This window comes from Erithacus rubecula, assembly GCF_903797595.1.
Source record: "Erithacus rubecula genome assembly, chromosome: 2".
NCBI lineage: Eukaryota > Metazoa > Chordata > Aves > Passeriformes > Muscicapidae > Erithacus > Erithacus rubecula.
The window spans coordinates 49365111-49382730 of record NC_136685.1 but is presented as its reverse complement, the minus strand read 5'-3'; the positions used below and the strand labels follow the sequence as shown (position 1 = coordinate 49382730).

Below are 17620 nucleotides of genomic sequence, written 5' to 3'. Positions count from 1 at the left end.
ATATATTTAATCAAAAGAATGGATAAAATATTTATTCATTTACTGTCCTTTACATTCCCATCAAAGGGAATAGAGAGACATTTAATAAGACATGGTAACATTAAAGAAGCCTTTTATCAGAGTGGATGGGAACCTGCTCAGAACAAACATTTTGGCCTAAGGGAAAGTTTTTGATCTATGAAGCTTAAACTTAAAACATTCTCATATTAGACCGTGTGGTCAATTTGCATGAAATAAATGATTTGCTTAAAACTTGTAAAGCTATAAAATAGAACTTGACAAGTCATTAGCAATAAGTGGTATCATACTGGCATTATGTGCACGCTGCTGCAATCATTAGAAGACTGCTGCCACAACAAAGCACAGGAAGATAATGGGGCCAGCCTACAATTTGACCTAGAGGAGTTAGATCCTTGCTCTACATTGTAGATACCACACAGCAGTCCAAATTATTGACTGTCCTTCATCATTACTCATCTACTCAACATTCTGAGCCACCACCCTTTATCCTTTTTCACACAAAATATTCATCCAAATAATAAAAACTATCATTTTTTCTAACTGGGGGAATAGGTGGTCTTGATTTGGAAAGGGGAAAAAAAAGGATATAGAAAAAACAAAAAGAAAAAAAAAGAATAAATATTTATTCTCTGACTGATCAAATATAGAAGGAAAAAGAAGATTACCCATGCTTCATTCATTGCTATGTTGTTTTCTGTTCTCATTCTGAACTGGAAATTCAATCGTTCAAGTTTCTGTGTGTTGACCTGGTTATAAATATCACTTTTCTGTTCTGGTTGGTGACAAAGGTAATCAGAAGCTCATTAGTTCAGTTTGCAACTTCAATATTATTTTTTTTCAGACATAAAGCAGTTGGAAAATCATGGCTAAACATCTGGATTCCTGAAGTTTGCCTAACATTCATTTTAAGACTATAGTTATTCTGAGATGAGACTGGTAAATATCCACTTGGAAATATACATGGAAAATGTGGGATTATTACAATTTGTTGCAAAGCACCTTCAATACACTGGTTTTATCAAGGTGGTAACATTTTGTCAGTGGCTCAGGCACATGTCAAGTTTGTGTTTGATATTTTATACAAGTTGCTGGATGAACTGAACCACATGCTTGCAAATTATGTGCCTGCAATTGTACATATGTTGATGAGATGCAATAACATTAAGTCCAAATCCCATTGCTGTCTTTAAGATGATGTTTTTCTCATGCATTCCCCATGAGTATACACACCTTTGCAAAATGAGAGGGGGAAGTAAGATGCCGCAGTTTCCAAGGCCCATTAAAATCTTAATTTATTTTCTGAGTCTATCATCAAGCATGAGGCATGGCTTTGAGTTTCTGATGTGAAGCTGGAGCCGAGATTTAACAGATTTAGTCTGTCTGCATGTGGACTCTGGTGCAGTGAATGTATGCTGGCACATATGACTGAATCAATATTATATTTAACTACTTAATTTTATTTCTCAGGTCACAAAAAAATTGCACTTGCCAAATGACAATGATAGGATAGCTACTCAGACTAAATACCAGTGAAATAACTTAAAAGGAAATAAGGAGACTGAAAATATGTCATAAACTAGAAAATAAGCATAAGTAATATAAGAATACATTAAATTTGCTCATGAATCTGTGGAGAAATGAAGTGAAAAGTATTTTGTACAAAATATTATATCTGTACATAGGCTAAGACAGTGCAGAAAGTCTCAGCTGAACACTCAGAGAGAGTACAGGTGTTTCAGCCAGCAGCTGGAATCAGAACCTCATCAGTGTTTACAATGCATGACCTGGTTGGTATTGGCTAATTAAGAATAATCCTTAAGGATGAGAAACATCATAATTTTTACTGGCATTTCCAGGAGCTCATAACAAGTGGACATAAGGGAGCAACTGAAGATCATTTGTCTGACAGATGAAAATAAGACTGTTGTAGAAGAGGCATCATGAATATGTAACCTTATTATCATAGTATTATTATTCTCTTTTGAGTTAAGGAAGAAAAACAACTGTAGCATTTCAGCATATGTTTGAGTCACTTGGACTTCATTAGTTTCAAATGTGACTCTTAAAAATAAATTAATCTATTTGTTGAAAAATACGTTTCCTTATTATAGTGTCTGAAAAAGATTATCTTTTGTGCACACTGTAATATTTTTAACATGAATTGTTTTGAAGGGAGCTCAGCCTCCCAGTGAAACTGCTCAGCATGTTGGTGAATACATTTTCTATGCTTCTTAACCTGTATTCTTAGGTGCAGGACATAAGGAATTCGTACCACCTCGTCTGCTTCTAGAACACAGTCCAAGAAAGAAACCAGCAGCTATTGAAGGTAAGTTTGAGTTTTCCCACCTTTATTATTAACTACTTATAATCTACTTATTAACTTGACTGTTTGTTCTAATGGGGTTTTGTTAAATTTTTTGTAAATATACCCTATATTACAAAAGTGATCACATTACTAGGCCTGGGACAAGAATGACACACTGACAAATGCATGACATGATGTAAATATTCCTTATATTCCTGTGTAGTCTCACAGATGGCTGGGGGATTTCCTGAGTGAAACAGATTACAGGACTGAGGCCTAATCTGTAAAATGCTTTGAATGGCGTTCAGCCATAACTTGCTATCCAACTATAAACATAATCAACATTATCTTCTTAATATACTATAGATTATTCTTTCAGCTATTGTTATTCAGTAATTCTTTTGTGCATTATTTGTAATAATGAATGCAATATTTTTGGCTCTGAGTTTATCAATCATATTGCTATTGTTAAAACCACTAAAAGAGAAATATAAAGTCAGGTCTTACATTGAGAAGATTAAAACATAATCCCTGAAATTGAATTATATTGTTTGTAGTCTGATCATTACTGTAAAGTGGTTGAAACACTCATTTTAATTTTAAAATTAACTATGTCCAATGACTTAGAACTACAACTGCAATATATGTTATTGGCCTTTACATAATATAATTTAATAGTACAAAACATTTGAGTGTTTTTGTGTAATTATGTGCAGTTTTCATGTGATAGTCAAGTCCTTCAGTCACAGCACTCACTAATTTCTCTCACAGAGGTCTAAATTCTATGCTACCCAGAAAGCAGTTGCAGTCTAAGAGAAAAACAGATGAGGTATCAGCAGAATAAGTGACAACAGCTACAAGATTTCCTTCATACAAAAAAAAAAAAAAAACCAAGACTTAGGTTTTGCCAGGACCCATGACTGAAACAAAGTGTTGCATTAATTACATATTTCTGTCATGTGATAATTATGAATCAGAACATTTGGATAAAAATAGTCATGTGACTTATTATGTCTTTCCCCAAAAATCTTGTAACCACAAATGATTATTTCTTTTTAAACATGCTGTTTAAAGGAGTAAAAAACTGTGGTTATTTTGAGACAGTATAGAAATAGATTAACAGTCCTGCTTATTTTAGGAAAATGTTTGAACCCTGCTTATCAACAGAAAGAAGTCCCTGCAGTGTTAAACTCTGTTATACATCAATTAACCATAATGGAAAAAAGACATAATAGGACAAGGCTGACACATTTGCTGAGTGATAAACTTAATCTTTAAATATAACTATTACACAAGATGACTAGCATCAAATTAACATTAGATTCTTGATTTTCAAAATCATGAGGAGCATGCAATTAGTGCAATTGCACATAGAAATGACTATTTATGACCAGTTACACATTTGTGTGTTTCATTAGCTCATTTATGCATGCAACTCAGGTAATTGGGAATGCAAATTAGACACCCATTTGGCAAACAAATTTTGGGGAGATTATCTGCTCAGAACCATATAACTAAATTCTCTTTAAGGCTCAAGGCCAATCACTGGGATACAATACTTTTTCATGCAAGAGATTTGGAGGAAATGAAGAAGGCAGAAATACTTGTAAAACATTACCATGAAAAGCTGCTATGTTGTGCTGTTCTGTGTTTTCCATATATGAGAAAATATGCCACAGTGCCTTAAGGAACTATAAACCCTGAAGCTTTATTTCAACCCTGGGGGAAAAAAAAAAGTAATTTATGGGAATATTTGGCAAAATGTCAGAAGGGAAAAAGAGGAGTAGGCAGACAAATTTAAAATAGCTGGAGATATCTGCATGTGACTTCTTAGTACTTAGATACCTTTATGACTGGTACATCACTAAATATCACTGATCAGGAGAAGGGACAGATTGAAAGAAAAGATTCTTCTTCTAGATATAGTTGAAAATGGTATAATAATTTTTCAGAATCAAAAACAAATAGAAGGATTTTTTAACTGAAAAATATACTTTATGTGACATCGAGGACTGGATTAGCCTTTGACAGAAGAAACTAACTCTGATTATATACATAATCATGCAGCTGGTGAAGGCTGAAAGGATCTTACTCTTTTTCTAGATTGACATGTTTTCAGTATTCTATTTTGCCATTACTGCCTTAATCTTGAACCATTCTTGTTTTCTGATAAGGTGGAAATAGTGGTGTGTGTGTACCACATATATATAAAATTTTTAGATTATTTGATACCTTCAAATAGAATGCTTTTCTTGGATAGCATCCAATGTCTTGTAGAAATTATTCTATGCCAAATTCTTGAGGCCTTAGAAAAAGAGTATATTGTTATTATATGTAAAATCTCAAACTTTCTCAAGTTGCCATTGCCTTTTTCTCTTCCTTCAGTTCCATGGAAAATCTTTTTGAAAGGAGATAATTATTTAAGACAATCTCAGTTTTTACACTAGGTTCTAGTAGTAAGCAATAATTTTCATTGAAGTGTGTGTATGAGTTGAAACTTTCAGATATCTCCCGGTCAAAAAGCAAATTGCTTTGTACTAATCTGGTCAGAAAGAAAAGAACAGATCATTACTCTCCTATTTCATGGTTGGTTGGCCTTTTCAAAGATCTTACTTTAAAACTTCAATGGAGAGTTTGAATTTTCAGATCACCAACAGCAGAGAATAATAAAACAAATATAGGATCCTGTAATGGTGAACAAGAGAAAGAAGGTAAAGGAATTTGTGAAGATAAAGGCATTGATATATAGCATCTACTTGTATTTCAAGCTTGGAAACCTTGTTTGGTAAACTAGAAAGTGAATAACTAATTTTAAATTCTTTATCTTATCTTTTTCTGGAGCTTTCACAAGTATTTGGAAGCAGTGTTCTCAGCTTGGCTGACACTGATGCTGCCATGTCAGGACACTGGTGTCACCAGTAATTTGAACAGATCAGTTCTCTATGGCTATCTGAACTTTAAATTAATATGCTGCTTATTCCTTGGCTGTAGTCTTCCACACGTCTTCTAACTCTAGATTTCTTTTGTTTTGTTATTCACTGACGTGCTAAAACTTCTCTGCAGTGTACTCTGATTCTCTGCAATTCTCTCTCCTAGGTCTTGAATTTTTGCTCAGCTCACACAATTTTACCTTCCTCCATTTTCACATTCACATGAAAAGGATTTTCCTTTCTGGTAGTCCTCCCATGTTTCCCTCTCTAACATGGCAGGGTAATCACTCAGGAAGACACTGCAGTTAGACAAGTGTAAAAACTAAGATCAGAGGCTTAGCTAGTTATGAGGGAATCTTCATGTTGATTGCTCAGAATAGCATGTCTTTGCCTTCTCACAAGATCACAGCACCTTTGTAAGAAGTATGTATCAAAATCCTTCTCCTGGTGGAAAGATGTGTGTGGTATATGATCTCAGGGAGACCTTTTACTGCTTCAAAGAGCAGTGTATCACAAAAAACATTTGAACAGCATTGTATCTGAGTATGATTTCCCAAGTTATATTGTCCTAAAAATGTGTTCCTGTATCTTTGAGTGGGAGAGCATTTACCATGGAAGAGCCATCAACATAACCATTCTTGTATGTTAATGAATCATGACAAGCTCTGAAATATCCCCCTTCCTTGATTGAAGCATACTGGTCATTCCTTGCCATCCTGATGGCATCTGAGAAAAAAAAATAAATCTCTGTAACATGTTCAGAGGATCTATGAGGGGGAAAAAAGTATTTTCTTTAGGTCATTGAATCCTTTAATTACAAATTTTGCAGAATGCAATAAAGCAAATTGCTGTGAAATGTGTTTAACTTCTCCCAAAACTCTTGGGGAGGCTTAATTTGCAACTACACCTATGTTGTTATATAGAATGTACATTATTTGACTGTCTGAAGAAGAATTTCTAGTCTATATCTCTGTTCATGAATATAACATTAGGGGATATAACCAAGAATATCTAAATTACTAAAGTCAATACAAATTTTGACAAAGCTCCCTTGATGTATTGCAGTGTATAAATCTTGTACGAATCAATCTGCTTCTGTACAATCTGTCAATGTCTGCCTTCTCTTCTGTACATGGATTGTTCTATAAAAAACCTCTGTTTTTCTTCTATACTGTAGAATCAATTACCCTTAAAAAATCCTTTCAGTGAGAGATTGTGATTCAAGACACAGCCCTTTATAAAAGGCACAATTTTGAAAATTTTCTCTCCATTTAGAATATTCTTAATAACACTGACATGAGCTGTGGATGAAAATCCATTTTTCTGATAAATTGTAATCTAAGGGAGAATAAAGAAAGAAAAAAGGAAAATATTCTTATTAGAAATATTGTAATGCAATGGGTTAGGTTTAATCTAGGTTAATAGATGAACAGTTTAGTTGATTGTAATGCATTGCTGTATATACAGCATAACAAGTTTTTTTTAGATAGATGGACCTTATATCTCCATGAGTCTGAAGACAGTAAAACCTTTGAAATAATATGATCAAGGTTTCAAAGTGAGCTATTTGATTATTTAAATTAGACATTTAAGCAGTAAATTTTAATGATTTAGCAATGATGAAAAAACCCCTAAATCTTCACTGTTTCAGAAAGCCCTTGACATTTTCCTTAATGACATGAGGCTCTTCTGTACTACTTTTATTCTATCATAAAATACAAAAAAGTGAAACAGACATGAGAGAAAAGTTTACTAGAGCAAGAAAATATATTTATAAAGATATGGATATTTTGATTACGCATATTATTATATTTTCTCATAATTTATAATTTGAAATGTTAGAGTATTCTTTTGACAATAAATATTCTCCAGTCTACCCAATAAAAAACAAACAAATAATTCTGAAGATTATTTTAGCCTTTCATAGTGCTTTTTTAATGTTATAGAAAAACAATAATCTTTTGCATATGCGTCACCTGCATATGGAAAATACTTACTGAGATTAATTTAATCCAGGCTTTCAAAGGCAGAACTTCCATGTTTCTTTGGAAAGAAAAAGGAAACTCTACAAAAGAGGTCCTTTCATAATCTCCTCATCCCATTACTAAAGCTCAGACATTGTTGCTCAAAAGCATGCCCCATAAAAAGCTTCCCAGCACTGGCAACAGAATTGGTCTTGACATTGATTCCTGTTGTCCAGTGGGAACATCAGTCCCAAGGATGGAGAGGGCTGGCCCAGCTACCTTAGATGTATTGTTTTGGCTGTTACTAGCAAAAGTTGTACCATAAAAAAATCAGTGTTTCCCCAGGAATTTAAGTATTCATCATAATCATATTTGCATCATATTTACCATTGAGCACTGTCCAGTGGAGTTTCTGTTGCTGGCCCTGCTATGGAAGTTGCCCATCCTCTTTTTTGACTTGCTGTGTGTACTCTGGCTTCATCTCACTTGTATTTTTATGACTTAGCTCCACACTGTGCTCTTTAGTGAGGGCAACATATGGCCCATGCAATTAACAAAGAGTTCTGGTGCTTAATGCAACAGAGCCATGAAAAAGAAGTCTATAATCACTACAGGAAGAAATAAGAAACATTTATGTAGGTCACATGAAAGCATTAGGAATTTCAAGCATGATATTTCTATTGCATAGATTCTGCAGACCTCAAAAATATTTCCTTAAGCAATCTTCACAGCTGCCAAATAGTGTTTCAGACTGGGATTTGAAAACAGTGAAGCAGTTTCAAGAAAACAAAGTCAAGCTGGAGAGATTGTCTAGGCCTTCAGGGTGTGCTGAATCTCCAGTGATCTGTGTGCCCCAAGAGCCTTTCACTTGCCCAGTATGAAAAGAAATTGTATTTCGCTACTCTGCAGAACAAAATGGTGGTTTTGCAAATAAATACACTTCATTTTGGCCTAAGCATTCACCTGTAAGCTGGAGAGAGCATCTGTGTGCATGTGTGCGTGCATGTGTGTGTTTGTGTGGGAACAGAAGAAATTCTAAGAAATTTAGGAGCTTTAGATAAATGCTATTTAGGTTTCTTTGATCTTTCTTGGTCTTTCAGTGGCTGAATCAAGACAGAGCTATTTTTCATAGAGATAGTAACCAGATCAACAAGTACAAACCCCAGAAAGAGATTTTTTTTTTGCAAAGAGACAGCTAAGGTAAATTTTTACTTGAAATTTAGTTTTAATCCTAAAAGTACGAGTTTTCATGACATTCTAAACTAATCAGAAATACCTTCTTGCATTATTTATTCATATCTCAAAAACTTTGTAACCATTAGAGGATCCTATTTTGTGAATGGCTGTTAAATAGTTTAGAATCACAACTGCTACTGACCAGTCATTGTCAGTCTCTACTCTAAGCAACAGGCCAAGGGGAAAGAAAATAAGTATCATCAAAAATGGAGATACAATGAATTATTTTAATAATTAGAAGGATATCCAACTCCCACTGAAATCAAGAGCAAAACTTTTATTGAGTCCAAGAGAGAAAGGATTTCAGTCACCAAGTAAAACAAAGAGCAACTGTAATCCCTTCAAAATTAATAAGGAAATAATTTTTTTCAAATGCAGATTGTGTTTTGTTTAAATGATCTTTTAAAATTGTGCCAATGACAGCTTAAAATGTACAGAGCTGTTTGGAGAAAAAGAAATGAAGTCTTATCTGGAACAAAGTCACTATAATCAGTCTGAATTATGGTTTCTCAGGAAAAGCTGAATTAATGTTTGTTTTGTTCTGTTTTGTATGTCAGTGAGTATACATGTGTCTCTGCTGTTCCTGAGTTCTGCCAGGACTAGAATCTGTAAGCAAGAAAAGCTGTTGTAGCATTTCACAAAGTCAGGCAATAAATATCCAGTCTCTCACATGAGCTTTCCTCCTGAGATTTCCTGACAACAAAGTTTTAGATAAATGCAGATAAGCCCTGTACAAGGATTTGAACTTTAGAAAGCTAATGTGAACCAAAGCATCTCCAAACTTCTGGCATTCAGTCCCAATAGCCAGTGTTTGCTATATGCATGCCTCTCCACCAGAAGGAATCTGTGGCTATATTTTGCTTCCCTGCTTACCTCAGTTTCTCAGACAAAATAGGATGAGCTGACAATTCCTTCCAGAATCAGACTTTCCATAAGGGCATGGACCATCTGGAGCAATATGGTAAAGAAGCTCTAAGAGCACCTTCTTCTTCCAGTTCCTGTGCAGCATTCCCATGACACTATGCCCTGTAACTCATGTTCATCCCTAAATTTAGATTCCACTCAACACTGGCAGAGTAGCACACTGGTCTTACCAGGCCTGATTTCAAGTGCCACATTGTTAGCATGCTTCTGTTATCTCCCCTCCCACCATTGTCCAAGAATTAGCTGATCTCCAATGAGAATAACACAAAGATATTGTCAAGATGGGTGGATGAAATTCAGATTGAAACACCTCCTTCTTGGTCTTCATTGAATCTTACTTGGATTTCTACTGGCTTCAGCCCTTCATCCCTTAAAAAAAATAAGTAGTTCCATCTCAGAGGTTTCTTTGCTTCAAGGTCTGTTCTTGTCCAAATCCAGCCACTTTGCAAGACAATTATTCTATGCTGCTTCTTTTTATCTTTCACTCAGGAATAATTTTTTTACCTGAACATCCCATTCAGTAGTACATCAGTTCTTTAATTCACAATACTCGTGTTCACTGGAATCCCTCTTATACTACATAAAGCTCTACTTCTGCATAGACTCTACTGATAAAAAACTTGACTAAATGAAAAGTCCTTTTCTGACCTTGCTGACTGATTCTGTCATGTCCTCTTCCAGCTGCACATATCTCTATTTCATTCTTGTAAATGTATTGCAGGCTTTTAAAGGTGAAGTCTTTTTGTACTCATATGTCTTACACTGTCCATGAAATGTGGCTCAGAATTAATGCTACTGGTGAAAAAATCCTGTTAATTAGATTATCAAGAAACAGTAGCAATAACAATAGATTTTTCAATAGTTAATTGCACTTGAATTTCATATTGTGGTCTATGGCAAATCCTCAAAAGCACCTTTTGTTTGCTTGTGTAACCCACAACTTGTGCATATTGTGATCCCATTTTATGCAGCTGGCCCTTTGCAGTACTGTAAGTGTTCCTACCTAAAAATGTAAGTGCTTTCGATTAACAGATGGGGTTCATATTATACAGTGCAAAAGACCTGCCTAAGTTCCTATTTAATTACTGGCTCTGCCTCTTAATTTAGCTGTGTACATATCTGCATAGAGGCCACTACATTTACTGCTTCAGAAATTACAAGCCTTGCTAGTGTTAAATATACACTTAAGGTGCAACATTCTAAATGTCAGCTGCTTAAATTGAGAGGAAATAAATTTGTTCAAGAAATGGGATTACTTCCTTAAGCCAGAAATAGCTCTTTCCATAATACCCATTTACCAAGTCCATCGTTCTCGTTTATGGAAATTTCTCTCAGTGAGGGGCATCAGTGGGGCTAGATATGAATGGAAGCTCAGTGATTGTTTTTCTCAGACTTGAGCAAGACTGCTTATCCTACATTTAGGCAGTGTAATTGGAAAATAGGGGCCACAGTCCTTTACTTTTACGTAATCATCCCCCAGAAATTTCATAACAAATGTAGACATCTCAAAGATGCCTGAACACTCTGAATAATGCAACTTGAGAGTTTGATGGAAGAAAATTTTGTCAGTGGGGTTAATTGGTGGAATGACTTTGCAATTAAGATTCTGCAGCCAGGGATGTCACCATCTTTGTTTGGGTTATTGGCAAAAATTCCTGACACTTCCTCCTGCCACATCTTCCATAAAAAGCTTCACTTCTCAAAGCTCCATACCTTAGCTTGTGTTTTTCAAGATGCATATGGCTCTGGACTTTGCTATGCAACTTAAGGCAGATTTAATGTGGGTTTTTCTGGGCCCCAGAGGCATGCAAAATGCTACAAGTTCAAAGACACAAAATGGTCTGGGATTAAAGAGAATCTTATTGTACTGACCCTGGGCTTACAAATTATTCTTGTGCATCACCTAGCATCAGAAATTTAAGACACCAAAAAAATCGATCTAACTCAGCAGAACTGAGGCTCTTGGAAAAAAATCGACAGTATGGAAGTCCCAGAAGCACTTCTGCCTCTAGTTACTATGAGTTGTCTCATGGAAGAAAGACAGAAGGAAGCTCTTTTCTGTCAGTAGATGACACACTTAGTATGTTTAACAGTTTTGGTTAATTCAGCCAGAATAAGCAAATAATTAAATCACATTTTAGAAATTGGAGGAGATCTACATTACCTGTGGGAATAATTCATTGAAGAGTCATAGGTGGCATAGGAAAGTGGAGCTGTGGAAGAGCTTTTGTGAAATCTGAAGCTGAAGGGACTTCCATTTCGACCAGACAGGCACAGTCCTTAGTGCAAGTCTCTGGAGAAGTGTTTCAGGGAGGGAGAGAGAGACAATAACAAGAATAATAAAGTATACAAGAATATGAAGCTCCAAACAAGTTAGTGCAGGATAAGCACTCCACTGATACTTTACACATACCTAAGGAACCTCACAAAACAGAGGAATTCCTAGCATGAAGTGTAGTGTGCTCAGTTTCAGCAGGAAGAATTAAGCACATAAAACTGTGAAACAATCTGTATATATATGTATATAACAAGGGAAATGCATTGAACAAATCTGTTTAAAACAAGAAAGAAGTGGAACACATCTATATTATGCTTAATATTGAAACCAATTGTCATAAAATCAGCAGAGGAGACCCTGAATATCAATAAATACATTGACTCCACAATAGGCAAAATAACTTTATTAATTAAATCAACATGGACAGACCATGGAAATCAAGTAGTTTATAAACCCAACAATTTTTCAATTTTTCAAAAATCAAACACACATATTTCTTTTGGTTTAGATAAAATGTTATATAAATTTTACTTTTTTCCCCATTTGTATTTTTTTCTTCCATGCAGAAGAAAAGTCTATTGTGGAACATAGAGAAGTGAAAAGTAAGTTTGTTTTTGTTTATCTTCATATTAGTTTTATGCAAGGGACAGGAGTATATTGGTATCTTGGATTTGCAAATATTCCTATACCTTCAATATTTTTCAATTAAAGAAAAGACTCTTGCTGAAGTCATAATATCTTTTGTAAGACAGTAAATCTTGGTTTCTTATCCACATTTGTAACAGTAAAAGCTCACCAAAAGAAAATTATAGTTTTACTGGCTGTATCAATACCCAAAGCCATGCAGCACAAACTGCTGGTAATAAATTTGGCTTTTCATAGATGAACAATTAAAAAAGCACTTAGATTGCTATTCTTTTACTCTTGCATTCTTTCCCACCAAAAAGGGGATTCCTTTCCCAAAGGAAACATAAGAATTATAACTTTCTTGTATCCTTTACTGAACTCTCGGTTTTCTAATTCAAAACATTGATAAAATAAGTAATTAAATTTTTGTAGCGTGTTTTTAAAAAGGAAAAAATATGCTTCTTATTTCTACAGTTGCCCAAATAACTGCTAAAATAGAGGCACATACTTTTGAAATAATATCATGTTTTGTCGATAATGCTTTAATAACTCTCCATGAATAACTGAAGTCCTGTACAGACAATTTTAAAGATTCATTAATAAAAAGTTCTATAAAAGTATATTGCATATGCAAGCTTTTTGTGGCATTCACTTGCAACTTTTGCTATCATTCAGTCAGGTCTTTGAAAAGAGGTAGAACAGGTGTATGGCTATTGAATCACCACAATAAACTCTTAGTAACACCAGGTTAATGAGCATAGTTTCTTGAATTAGCATTTAATTAATAATCTGGTATGCATGTTTGTTCCAGTTTTATCCCTAGCACTACATTCCCTCTCTGAGCTGCTGGTAATAAGTGACCAGATTATCAAATCTTAAACATAATGCATGCAGTTAGTGGATTCCCCAAGTATATATACATACATACATACATACATACATGTTTGTTTGTGTGTTTCTGTGTAAAAGTAGCCAGCTGAACTTCAATTTCTATTTTTAGAGAGAAAAGAGGAAAAGAAAAAGAGTGATGAAAAGAAGACTACGACTGAAACTAAGATGAAAGGTATGGTTTGGAAACACTTCTTATGTGGCCTCATTCAGCTGTATTCACACTTCTGGCTCATTTCACATGGTTTTCTTAGGTTAATCCTATGCTTCTGTCCTTCTCTTAGTTGTTCAGTCACTATTTACATGTTTCCACTTCATCAGTATCTAATGTCTAATGTGTTCAGCATCCAATATTTACTAAACTAATTTTTGGACATATTAAATGTCCTCTTTGGTGGCCATCTATGGGCTTTTTAAACAATTTAATGGAGTCCATATATAACAGCATACAGTGATCCTGCAAAACACAAAACTCGTGGAAGATATCACTCAATTCATGGTACATCAGTTTCTGAAGGTGGGGTAAATCTATTTATTTTCTAGAATCACAATTGAATCTTAAAGTGACCAAGGTGCAAAGTCATGGTATCCATCTAAATAATATTTCAATCATGCTTTGTCAGAAAACATCTAAAATTCACTAAGGTGTTGCTTCATGCGAAATATTTAAGTCATTCATTAATTTTTAATGATCTCATTGCTGCTGGAACTTAAGCTAAAAGGTGCCACATTCATGCACTGATGATTTTTGCCTAACTTTTGATGAATTATTAAGGGTCAAAATCATCCATAGTTGATGCATACTGATTAATTTTCATTTTCAGCTGGTTGCTCTGTGGCTAGTTGGGTGCAAGTGCTATAAGGGAATAATCTGAACTCCCAAATAAGTCACATTTTTTTTCAGTATGTGCTCACCAGGTCTTGGTTGACTGCATATTTGAGTGTATGATTCAGAGTTCCAGCACATTAAATTACTCTCTTTAATTAAATCTTAGAAAAAACAGGAAAAAAGGAGAAAGCTCATGAGAAGACAGCTGTCCCTGAAATTAAAAAAGCAGGTAAGAAATTGAACTCTGACTTTCTCTGCAGTGATATCTGAGGATTTAGTGCAAGCACATTCAATTTTTAAGCAATTGAGATGAGGGTGTATATAGTTCATTATCACTCAAGAATTCAAGTGGAGATACAGATAGATGCAGATGTATCACAGTATATTTATATTTTTATATATATATATATGTATATACAAAAATATATATATGTATATATAAACACACACATATATATATATGCATTGTGTCTATATATATGACATTATATTATATTATATTAATTATATTATAGTATAATATAGTATAGTATAGTATAGTATAGTATAGTATAGTATAGTATAGTATAATATAATATATTATATTAAATATTATACTATATCTGTATATATAATACATGTAATTTTCTGTTCCATGATCTTGGGGCTTTTGCAAATATAATTAATTTGTGAATATTAATATATTTACAAATAAATTACAAACACTACTTTTACTCATATACTAAATCTATCAAGAGCATAACTAATTTCAAAGGCTACATGGCAAAGACTGAATGGAGAGCATATATTTTTCCATGAATTATTTTACAAATAGAGATAATTTTAAGTAATAAATGGAAATATTCCCATATCAAACCACTAAATGTGGCAGAAAATATATGGTTATTTTCTGAATTTTTACTCATGCCCAGAAAATAATTATTTGAAAAAATACAGCTAGCGAATATCCTAAACCTAATTGATTGTTTCATGCATAAAATATAAATATTTCATTTCAAGATCAGAAATTGCCAATTTGGATCTTGTGTACACTAAAAATGCTGTAATTTTCTCCCCCATTTCAGTAAATCTGCAAATACATTTAATGAAGAAATGCGAAAGTATCTCCACTAAGTGACACAGCCTGCAAAACAGTCTCATTTAAATCAAGAAGAAACAAAATGCTCAGTCTAGTGGTTGATCACCATCTGAATACCTAGGAACACTGATTCCAATTGGTGCTTTATCTGTGACTTCATATATATATCATTCTAAAAGGGCTCAAAGTACTCAGATTAACCTTTCTGTAGATTAGTGTAATACCTAAAGCCACATAGAAAAGTTCAAAATAGGATGTAAATATTCAGGAATATATTGACTATGTCCTCAAGGCAAGCCTTATTCTCTGTTTTCTAATTACTTAAATCTGTTTAATGTTATCAAAACCTGAAAGGATCTATATTCTGTTGTTTACTAATATTGTGGGTTACATATGCAATTTTCCATAAGCAACTGGTTTCTTTGCCACTTAATCATATATGGTCTGCATAAGTTTACCTATTCAAGCACTTATGGATGGAAAGAAAAATAGCAATTTATGTTTGGGAAAATATAAAAATGCACAGATTACCTGGGACAACTATCCTGGTAACACCATATTTAAATATGTCTTTTATAATAGGGAGTTGTATGCATTGAGAAAGTGATAAAGATGAAAGAGAATATTATTTTCCTAGATAAGTTGCATATTTTAATGTATAAACACAGGTTTAAAAAGAACATAAGCTAACAATTCAAATATCTTTTGTAATTTTATTCTGGTTCTAAGCTTGTATTTCACTTGAGAATACAGAATTGTAAAGATTACATTTTATGGCAGAGCAGCAGCATAAAGTTATTAATATGCTCATCTTCACAAGCAGTTGCTAAATCCAGTGAGTCATCCTACCAATGCTAGAAAGACACAAATTAGACAAACCAAGATATCTGCACATTTCTGTGATTTTTATTAGCTCGGTAGGTTGCTGCATTTTTGGAGTTTATAGTCATTGTGTAAGAGGATGGTAATCCATAATGTATTCTAGCTACACATATTGCTGTTATTTCTCTTTCAGCTTGTTCTTTGAAAGCATGTGCACTTTATGCCTTCGATAGGCAGCACCATTTTTATTCCTAAAATGTGTTAAGCCTGAAATTATTGCCATATTTGATCAATAGAACAGTAGTGCATAGCCCAGTTTTGAAATGAGGCACCTCGATGTCTGATAGTCTTTACATAATTTGGACAGACACAGAAATCAACCTCTGAGCACTTGGATCAGCAGAATAGATAAGCATCCAAAAGCAAAGAACAGCTTCCAGTTTTCTTACCTTTGCCCTTCAAAAGGCTAGGCAGAGGCCGTTGCATTGAGAATAGACTCCTCACCCTGGATTCCAAACTCTTGCATTCCTCTGAATGTGTCTCTGATTTGTGTCTCATTTTGCTTCCCTTGACCTTTGCAATCCATGAAGCTGAGGTGTTTTCAGGCCAGGCTGCCTTGTCACTGCCACCCACACTCATGCCCATGGCAGTGGGCAGCTCCTTCTGCTCCAAGGTCCTCCTGGCACCCAAGTCCCACTGCTGCTCCACACCCCTGTGTGCTTTCTCCCAGAAGACTCGTGTCTGGCTGGAGGCTTGCTAACCAGGAATTCCCCACAGAGGAATGGTGGCATGTACAGGCTGTCAGGCTCAAGAGAGAGAGACAGCACTAAGTGATAAAAACATCCCCAAAATAATGTTCTGAAAGAAGCACTTCTCTATATTCCTCTCCATCTCTCTTGCTCTAACAAGGAACACTTGTAATTGCAAATACTGAATATATTTGCAGATTAATATTTTAGATTGGTCCTTTGGTCCAAGAGGCAATTTTCTCTCTACTGCTACCAGAATGGAGGGTTTTTTATTGGTCTTCATTAACAGTGTCCCTGTGATATATTTGTTTATTTATATGCCAGCTCACTCTTCCTCCAGTTCTCTCTTCCCCCATTTCTCTCTCTCTCTCTCTTCCCCCCTCTCTGCTGCTGCAGAGGATCAAGAGTCATCTAATATGAAATGTTCTCAGTCTTTAGTACAGAGCAAAGTGAATGATTCTTAATTAGCTTTTAAAAATGCACTGTAGATAAAACTACATTAATCCTCTGACCTTCAGCTCATACAAAAGCATTGTGTTAATTGTCCTGAAAAACAGATAATTCCATTGTTACAAACTCAGAGGCCTAACAAACAAACATAATCATCAGACACAAGGGTCTGGTACAGTCAGACTGCAAAACCTTTTACAGAATTCTGTCTAGTACTACTCTGGATAAAGAAGGAGCTGAATCTCCAAATCCCCTTTAAGGGGCTTGCTACCCAAAGTTTGTCCTGGTGCTTGGGGCATATCAGCCCAGGGGGCTCCAGTCTGCAATCTGAGAAAAGGACCTTTTATCTTAAAGCTTTGGTGTCCAACCCTACATGAAAATGATTATACAGAGACTGGTGCTTCCAGGCACATTATTTGCTTGTAGATTTTTTTTCCTGATGGTCTCTTTCCCAGAGTCTGGAGCTTTCCTGCTCTTCCTTGAATCAGCTTTCCTAGAAATGATTCTCACACCAGCTTT

General features: G+C 34.7%; 1 protein-coding gene across 1 annotated transcript in view; it reads left to right on the top strand.

Moving 5' to 3' along the window:
* TRDN (triadin) overlaps positions 1 to 17620 on the top strand; it is a 213068-nt gene that overhangs the window by 89127 nt on the left and 106321 nt on the right. The window contains exons 13-16 of the mRNA XM_079298923.1: positions 2276 to 2347; positions 12225 to 12260; positions 13286 to 13348; positions 14169 to 14231. Coding sequence (XP_079155049.1) covers positions 2276 to 2347; positions 12225 to 12260; positions 13286 to 13348; positions 14169 to 14231 — 234 coding nt within the window. The remainder of the gene's footprint in view (positions 1 to 2275; positions 2348 to 12224; positions 12261 to 13285; positions 13349 to 14168; positions 14232 to 17620) is intronic.